General features: G+C 36.4%; 1 protein-coding gene across 2 annotated transcripts in view; it reads left to right on the top strand.

Moving 5' to 3' along the window:
* The window catches only part of LOC105618331 (failed axon connections), a 34,403-nt gene extending 24,561 nt beyond the window's left edge, over window positions 1-9,842 (top strand). The window contains exons 2-4 of one of the 2 annotated variants that reach the window (XM_012199873.1): window positions 7,687-8,025; window positions 8,811-8,963; window positions 9,486-9,842. In XM_012199873.1, the coding sequence (XP_012055263.1) occupies window positions 7,687-8,025; window positions 8,811-8,963; window positions 9,486-9,842 (849 nt within the window). The remainder of the gene's footprint in view (window positions 1-7,686; window positions 8,026-8,810; window positions 8,964-9,485) is intronic. The other variant, XM_012199874.1, reaches the window with a different exon arrangement.
* Window positions 9,843-10,276: the final 434 nt, after the last annotated feature.

Below are 10,276 nucleotides of genomic sequence, written 5' to 3' on the forward strand. Positions count from 1 at the left end.
TTTGTTAAAAATTTAATTAAGTACTATTAATTATAAACTAACTACGTATTACTAATAACTATTATAATTAATTTAAGTATAGTATAGTGTGTAGTAATATATATATATATATATATATATATATATATATATATATATATATAAAATTTATAAACGTTAAATAGAAATATTTTTGAAGTTTTAATTGTTTCATAATTAATTACATTTATTGCTAGTTTTCAGTTTATTGATGAATTATTTATGGATCTTCGCGTCTCTTACGCGTCTCTTAAAAATTATACAAAGAATTACAGAGTTTGTTTTACAAAATTTATACAATATAATTTTTGTTATACAATTTTGTCTTCGAAACTGGCAGCGTTAAATTCTCAGTCTTGGACGAGCTATTCGAAGCTATTTGTTGCGAGGATATCGACGCGGTTATCGTGTTTCGTAAGATAGTTTACGCGACGTGAACGGGCCCCATTGTACGACTTTATGGTGTCACGCTCGAGGAAACAACGGGTTAAATGTCGAGATAATTCACCATCCGTGAATACAAGGCGTGGTGTTTCTCCCAATTTGACTGATTATTACAAAACAAGTGCAACTTCGCGTTCGTCGGCGCTTATTGATTGCGCGCGCATTCAGCATCCAGAGAGATTCGATTTTTCCTATTTTGATCCACGATTTAATTGCAATATTCAACCACATATAGTACTATTGAAAATCGATTGTTTTTTCGATGGAGAAAAAACCATCTGAAAAAGTTGCGTTAAAGATTAACTTTGTCAAATGATTTTTTTCTTTGTCGTAAAAGAATGACTGGAAATATACATGAAAGACATCGTTGTTTTTATTGCTAAAATAACTGCTTGGACTTAGAAAAAATATAAAAGAGGAATTTAACGGATATTTAAAACGATAAGAACAATATTTCGACAAAAGAAGAAAGGAATTTTTAATATAAAGTGATACACGTGGCCACTCGTAAGCTAATTTATGTTCGCAGTCTTTATGTATAAGTAAGTGAGATGAAGCCAAGGATTATATATACATTTATCTATGCTGAGTTAGCTGAGCTAGCAATCTACTTGATCCATCCAAGCGACGTGATACTACGACACGCCAAGTGATACTATGCATGCTTAATTCGTCTCTTGTTTTTTTTATCTCCATACTGCCAGTTAAAATTGCCTTAACACTTTCGATGTTCGTACGTCACCTGCGACTTATATCATTTGTGGTACGAACAGCGAACGTGTTGAATCACAAAAAGGATTGTTTTGCTGAAATATATTTAAAAATTTAACTCCTCTCTACATTTATTGGAATGAAATCTCACTCTAAGGAGTGAAATGTCAAACTCTACACTACTCTATAGAGTGAGATTTACTCTAAAGGTTTTGGAGAGTAGATACAGATCTACTGAAAATAATTCTGTTGGGTCATCAAAATAATTATGGAGGACATTCAAACTGGTTACTAAAATGTCAAAACTTTTTGCAACATTATTCATCTTGCTTGAGATTCTAAAATAATTAAATATTTTGATGGTTAAAGCCGTAATCACACTAGCGAATGCGTGAGTTAACGATGTTGGCGATTATTTTCAACCAATCAGAGCAAAGTATTCATAGATTTGCTCTAATTGATTGAAAAGCAATATTATGCTTATGACTTAAAATTATTTTCGAATTTGTACCTGAATTTTTAAATACTGTAACAAAATTCTTCTTTCTGTGCTTTATTATTTCAATATTTTGAAAATGTCACTTCTGGCGAATATGAATAATTTTTGACGAAATGTCAGAATGAATCTTCTATATCAAAATAAAATGCGTTTTCAGAACAATTCGTATTTTAATAAATTGGCAATCAATCTTATATCTTCTCAACTGTTAAATTCAAATGAGACTTTCTTTCGTCTCCTCGCTTTCAATTTCAATATCACGACGAAGCCAATCGTCGAATTAAAATCTCTTTAACTCTTGACAATTAATGATAAAAGAATTAGGGTCGAGTGAGAGGTGCGGCGTGCGATAAAAGGAAGAAGACGAGAGGAATTTTCTATCGCGCGGAGATGAAGAATTCAATGTCGAAACTACGCCGATAGGTTGGCGTTTCTCGCGTAGAAATATATGATGCAAATCATATATGTGCGTATTTCGTGAAATCGGTACTTTATGTGTGTGCGTTCGACTGTACGTGCAACGGGCATCGCTGCAAGTAGCCAATTATACTGTGCCACGCGACGCACGTCTATGGCATACACATGCAAATCTTCCGGCGACATCCGTCGCGCTGGAACGCATCGACCGACGCAACGCGGCATGGAAATAGTATGCTTCTGGTCCATTAGGATGAATGAGGGGTCGAATATATGCTTAGATTGCGCGACGCGACGTATTGTCGCGTGGCATGGACCAAGCTGATTTGCATGTGTACTTTTCGGTGAAGTATTCAGAGTTCTCGGATATATATAAAAATTTCTCTTTAAAATATCCTCTTAAGGATTTTTCTGTTGAGAATACTCAATTTCAGAAAAGGAGTTGCAGTAACGTGAATCTCAAGAAATATTTTGTAGGGAATTCTTCCCATTTGAAAATTGTATTAACCTCGAGATTTTCGTTTTAAATTCGTTTTAATATGTTATATATCGTTATTATGTTATAGATAATCTAAAATATTTTATCGTCTGTTTTGGAACTCCTTATATTTATATATGAATATATATATATATATTAAATATTTATATATTATTTCTTAATATCATAAAATGATTAACTGCTTATTTTTTATATAATTTCCTTTTTCAATCTATAATTATAAAATGAATTAATAGATTTCGAGAGAGTATTTTATACTTGGTCATGTTTTATTTTTCATGTTTTATTATTCTTTTTTGTTAATTATGTATGTTACTTAAATATCTCATTTTGTTTTGATAGCAGTAAGACAAAGATCGTAAATATACGTATCGAAAAATAATAAGAATGTGGAAAACTGTACTTTGCATCATGTGACTAACTTTTTTGTCTCTTAATCCTCCAACAGCACACATGGATTATTTATGTCCATGCCATTTTCAACAGTTCTTATTTCTCATATACCTGTTTAATTTTTAGAATTTTTTTCAAATCTTTTTTTCGATGTCTACATAACAGGATAATTCAGTAGAGATTTTAAAGAAAATGTGTGAATTTTCACAGAATTTTTCGATCTTAAAAGCCTCCAAATCGAAGTCAAACATAAATAATCCATACGTGTCGCTCTAAAAAAAATAAGTGTGCAAGGTTAATTGCGACGGAAGAAAAATGACAACTACTCGCGACTTGTGCAATTGCAATATCATAATTTGAACAACCTCCGCAAATTTTCCGAGAAAGCTTAAAGAAAGACCCACAACTTCTGCTCTAGATAGAACGTAATCAAAAATGATCGCTGTTACGCCAGTTCAAATGCCCTTGCTTTACCTGGACCTAACGTAAACGGTCCAGTCTAATCGATAATGTTCCGAACTTTGACCCTGGACACATCTGTGCCCCGCATACAGAGAGATATCTCTTTCTCTGTTTCTCTCTCTCTCGCCCGCTCGCTCGCTCTGTCTCTTTTCCTCATCTCCCTTCAACAGAGCAACAGAGACTATTGCTCTGTTCCGCGATCAAGACTGGTTTTTCGGCGCAATGCATACGCGCGCTCTTACATCGCGCAAACGGCGACATCGGCGGCGTCGGCGGCGGTTCACGGCACCATTCCGCGCGATCAATATCAGCGCAAACGACGGCGGCCACGACTACGATCAACGAGGGTGACTACGATGACGGGGACAAGAAAGAGCGCGCGAGCGCGAGAAGCAGAGAGAAAAAGAGAGAGAGAGAGAGCGAGGGATAGGGAGAGAGAGGGAGGAATGTTGAGCGAAGGAGAAAGAGAAAACATCACATACAACAAGCGCATGGTGCAATGCATACATGCGGCATGTATGAGACATACACGATGCAGTGCACGATGCAGTGAGGTTTGTGTACGTGCATGTGCGCCAATGTTTCGACGTTGTGTCCGGTGGGAGGAGGGGGACGCCAAGTGGGGACGTTGCCAGGCGACGGAAGCTGCCTGCCGCCGCGCGAGTTCATCGTCCTCCGTGTTCGCGCGCTCCTCCCTTGCGCCTGCACCGATCCGGCTATAGCCACCCTTCGTCCACTTCTTTCGGTTTCTCCGCGCGAGCGAGTGAGCGAGCGAGCGGACATTTCAGGCGACCCCGCCCCGTGGATTCACTCTTCTCGTTAACGTTCTCATGAATTGGAATCGAAGCCGCGAAGTACCTACCTCCTTGCCGCGCGTTTGGCTCGTAATGGAGACGCATTGTTTTGGTGTATCGAGGACGGAGATTGGAAGGGTGTTCTCTCGGAGGCTTACCCTTGTAGACGATTTCAATAGATTATGTAGGGTGGCTCATCTAAAACTCCCCTCCTTGAAAATTATCGAAGATAACGATAAGATCTTTAGGCTTACTCTCTTCTCAAATCTTTTCCATATATCCACATTGTTATATGTTATGGAAATAGTAATTCTTAATAAAAGCTACGCAATGATAATATATTGATATTGTCGTTAAAAGTTACGGAATAGGAGCCTTAATTTCATTAGTGGATCTTTTTTATTAATAAAAACGTTTTGAAGAATCTTTCTAATAACAAATTAATAAATATTCAAATAATCGCGCTTTGAAAACGCCATAAAAATTTAAATAAGGGCTTTAATAAAAGAAATTTCCATAAGCATCATATAATAAGCGTGTTACTGATAGGGGCATTAACTTCATTAAAAAGTTTAGAAGATTCTTTTTAATTAACAAATCAATAATATTGAAATATGTATAATATAGCGTTTAAAAAAACCCCCCATAAAAATATAAATAATGGCTTTATAAAAGAAATGTTCATAAACATGATATAATAGTGATGTATTATATCCAGAAGAGTACATATTGCGAAGTTATCTTTCCTCGTCGTCATTACTAGCCAGAATCGATCGAGCTGTCCTCTCAAAAAACGAGAAAATCCAGTAAATAACAACATGACGTGATAGGGAGGTCGATGCATTTTATATCGAGGGCAATAGTTCAGTGCACCCGACTCCGCCCCGACCTCGCCTTCGTTATTATCGTTATCATATCGAAATCAAACATGTAACGGATAAATAACAAACATGACGTAATAGGGACGCAAATGTGTCGGAACGAGGGAGCGGAGCAACGTTCGTCCTGCGAACTCCACCCTGTTTTTCGTTTTACCGACGTTGTAGATTAAAATCGGCTTGACTAAATAACGAGAGTCGTGAAATCCATTTCGTGCGTCAATCTCGATGCATATTTCCTTCGCAATTATCCAAGGAACACCCCAAATCAGAGAAAGTCAAAATGACTATTCTGACATCATAAAAGTCAAAATGATTCTTGGTTACAAACTTTTCCTATTTAATGACGTTAAGAATCAAAATAATCATTTTGATTTTTGGTTGACTTTTATGTATTTCTCGGGTAGAGTTGAAAGATTTCACGTCACGACATTTTTACGTATAGTTCAATAATTGCTCGAGAGTGAATCGATAAAAAAAAAAGAAGTTATCGATCAATCAAGGGCAACGATAAACTCGGGAAAAGGATGACTCATTCGGATAACTCACGCTTGCCGTTGCAAGCATTCGGTCGGCCCCTGTACAGCTGACAAACGCATATTATGAGCTACTATAATATACCAGCCCTCTCATCGATCTCGCCGCCGTGTGCCCAACTGAAGGGGTTAAAACTAGAGCAATGGAGCTTCGCTCTACGTACGTTGCCTCCTTCTCGTATCGACGAACCCATGCAGATTCGCGTGCGCATATAACGCCGCTTTCTCTAACACGGCTAAAATTTTACGCAGCATTGCGGTCCTCCTCTCTTGCATTTTTCTTTTTTTTTCCTTTTTTTTTCTTCGTATACCGACCTCGGCTTGGCTCTCCCGCATCCGTGTTCCTTTTGTTCGTTCGTTCGTTTGTTTCAAGTTCGTTCTTCCGAGTTTTCGTTTCGTCATTCTTACATATCTCTCATGTTGTGCTCACACACGCATTTCTTAATCCTTTTCTCCGTTTTCCTTCTCGTGTGCCTTTACGAATTTCCGTACGATTTCATGTTCCGTTTCATTTCCATTCCGGTACGCCGGCGAGCAGCTTTGAGAAGCTTTTCGGGGCGAGACATTATTGTACTATCTATTCTTCTCGCTTGACTTTGACTAGAGATGTTATTCTCTGTATTTTACGAGCACAAAGTACTTGCTCCACGTGGCAAATTGCGCGAGCGAGAAGGCACACTGTGCCAAGTATTACGCAGATCTCATCTAACAGGTTTAACGACACTTACACTAATCTGATGATAAACAGGCAGGCAGGTTTAACGACACTTTGTGTAATTACTGTTAGTGTGACACTTTATGTAATTAATTATATTATACTGTCGTGATGAAATGTGGAAAGTATATATTTGTGAAAATAGCATTTAAATTTAATTTTTCTTTAATTAGTAAAAAAGCAACAATAATATTAGGATAGAATCTATTTTATTTATTATATTATATATATATATATATATATATATATATATATATATACATACACGCTATATTTTAAATCATATAATGAAATTAAGTAAGTAAATTTCTTGAACATTGTTACAATTTCCTTTCCGATAATAGCAGAGTAACATATTTAAAATCGATTTTATGCCAACAAAAATTTATTAATAAATTAGGAAAATATTTCTTATAAAAAGTACGAAAGTATTAATCTGATCTGTAAATCTGAATAAACAAATTAAAATTTGATGGATACTCGATATAAAATCTTGATTTTCCAATTAATTCTAGAAAGATTATTTTAATAGAAATTTAATGTAAAGTTAATTGAATATTGTTAATGAATATTTGTACCTAATGATAATTAAGTTATCATTAAGAAAAATTACACCAAAGAATTTTTGTCGGTCAAATGATGATTCATAGACACCCTATATATCAACGCGTGAAACGTTCGCAGTTATTACATGTAATAAGCTGATTCACCTGTGAAAGCCACGATATCCCACTTATGCGTTTAACGTGGTACATACGTCTATAAATAGAGCATGTGCCTCGCGAGAATATAGATACACCTATCCATCTCGGTGCAATATTATTTATTATCGCACTAGAGAAATATTTTCAATATTTCACTGTAAGAATATAGAATAATAATTACAAACAATTATTATTGATTAATCTGAAATGATTTTATTAGATTGCTTGAAAGAGAAAATGTCACTGTGATTTTGTTCCGAGTTATTCAAATTAAAAGCACAATTAATAAAAACTTAGTTGCAATTTAATAGAAATTGCGAAACTGAACAAACGAGTAAAAGATGATGTGTCAAAATAGGTATTTTTATTTTATGTTGGATCGCACAAAACTATTATTTTAGTATTCTAGATACACTGTTTGACATTCAATCATTACTATTGTAATGTAATTTTATTGTATATTTTGTATATGTATAATATATAATAATAAAGTTGTTATTATATAAATGTTATATATTAATAATATAATACATAATTTTAATATAGCATAACATATAATATTTTGTTATTGTATTGTCACTTCGACAAAAGATTTAACTTATTCGGTTGTTTCCAGAATGTTGATCACAAGATGAAATTCCGCTCCAAGAAGGGTCAGCTGCCGTTCGTCGAGCTGAACGGTGAGGAAATCGCAGACAGTACCATTATCCTGCGAGAGTTGAGCCAGAAATTTGGCAAGGACTTGGATGCCGGTCTCACGTCTGAACAACGAAGCGTCTCTCACGCCATGATATCCATGATCGAGAATCATCTAGTCTGGGTTGTCGCGTGCTGGCGCACGAAGAACTTGGATCAGGTGCTGAAGGGTTACAAGGTCAATCTGCAACTCGCTCTGGGATCACGTATCCCGAACGCTATTCTGAATTTCTTCTTCAAGCTCACGTTCGGACGCAAGGTAAGTTTCGCTTGCCGTTCGCCGTGATATCGGTGTGATTTCGATGTGACCTAGCATACAACTTGGACGTTAGATAGAAATCACTTGAATGATAATTCCATGTTTCATGACTTCTCATTCAATTCTAATAATTTATTCGCATTCACGTTTTCATATAACTTATTTGCATATTTTCATAATTATATTCCACATTATTTTCATCATTATGTAAAAGTCATGCTGTATGCAAAAATAATCTTCCCTCGACCTTCTTTCATTGATTTTATCGAGACCGCACGATGTTTCGAATGTTCACGTTTCTCAATTTAGTTATGCATGTATCACTGACATTATGCTAGATTGCATTCATGTAAATACTGTAGTTTTGTCATTACATAATTTTTCCCAGTATAGCTAGTCTCATCAGCTATCATCTTAAAGCTCTCTTAGTTGAGTCCTGGTCGACGTTTTTTATCTAGATATTAATAATATGGAATATAACGATGACTATGAAATACAAATTTATTGAATCAAGATACAGATTCTAAAAATATTTATTGAAACCAGTACGATCTCCAAAATGTTATTCTTGTCCGAATTTTACTTCGACCAAGTTTCGCTACTTACACGTTATCACAATGTTTATTTTATGCTATCTCCAGAATCATTCATAGTATTCGCTCGGAGTGCACAAATTGCGCTTGTAGCTCTAAACGTGCTATGAATATGCTAGCTAGAGATAGTATCGCGATAAGGAAACGTAATTGTAGAACAAAATATTATGACCATTTGTAGTGAGATGGTAGTTGGATTGGTTGCAGGGTGCGAGGAAAGTGAAGGCTCAGGGAATGGGTGTGCACAGTCCGGAGGAAGTGTCCCAATTCGGGTGCACCGATCTTAAGGTGCTCTCGGACACCCTTGCTGACAAGCCCTTCTTCTTTGGGGACGAGCCAACTACCGTAAGTATCATCAAATCTGTTAACATGTTGCCTATAGCGGTCAAGAGTTCTTGAGTTATGCACCACTGTAGTACATTCTAACATGATATTTGGTCCGCTGTGTAAATAATAGCTTCAGTTACTTGTAATCTGATGCCGAAGATAATATCAGTGAAACTAGTGTTGTCCGCGGCGAAATGGCGTTCTCGCTGAGCGTCATGCGAAAAAGCTTTGTGTTTTCAGTTAAGAGATATTGCACATCGGACTGAGCAAATAATTATAACACGATTATCGACTCGAACTTTGATTGGTTTTCAAGTTTCAATCGATTAAAAATTAATTAGTTTTAGTAAAGAGAACTTCAGGAAAAAACAAATAGGTAAAAATATATCACCCTTGATCTCACTTATCTTAATATTACATTGATTCACAAAGATTCGCAAAAAATTATGTTCAACGTAAAAGATTGATAGAAAATATAGATTATGGGTTACAATTTTAGCAATCTGTATAATCCTTTGGCGATCTTTTGGGTTTGTACAGATGGACGTAGTTGCATTTGCGCATCTCGCTCAAATCCTGTACATCGACAAGGACACGCCGTACAGTCTACGAGATTACATGGTCGAGAACTGTCCCAATTTAGTCGGACATTGCTCGCGCGTTAAAGAACGATGTTTCCCGGATTGGGACGAGATATGCTCCAGCCTGGACATGAACACGCATCTGCCGAAACCCGAGAAACAGGAGGAGAAAGAAGGCAAGGAGGAGGCGAAGGAGTCTAAAGAATCCAAGGAGGAGAAAGAGGGTGACAAGGAAAAAGCAGACAAGGAGGAAAAGGAAGTCGAGAAGGATAAGGAAGTTGACGAGAACAAAGAAAAAGAGAAGGACGGCAAATAAGCGGTCTTTCATTGTAAAGAGAAGTAATAAGTCGTTTCAAGGATTTAAAGGCGAAGAGTCACGAAGGTGTATTGGCGAATGAATAAAGATAGAAAGAGAGAGAGGGATAGTTGGCGGTAAGAGTGTGTGTATGTACGCGCGTGTGTGTGGTTGCATGAATGTGAACGATGATGGAGATGAGGACTGTAGAAAGCACGTATAGAATGATGATGAGGGAAGGGAGTTGCCGGAAGTGAGAGATTGTATGTTGAAGAGAAAGGGAGGAAGAAAGAGGGAGAGAAAGAGAGAGGGAAAGAAAATGAGTGAGTGTGCGTGTGTGTAAGAGAAAGCAAAAAAGAAAGATAAGGTTTGGGATTAGAGCTCTCTACTTATACGTATAGATATTAATAGACTCGTGTATAATGTTAATAGTTCGTTTATATACGTTCAATGCG

This window comes from Atta cephalotes (genome assembly GCF_000143395.1).
Source record: "Atta cephalotes unplaced genomic scaffold scaffold00016, whole genome shotgun sequence".
Lineage (NCBI taxonomy): Eukaryota > Metazoa > Arthropoda > Insecta > Hymenoptera > Formicidae > Atta > Atta cephalotes.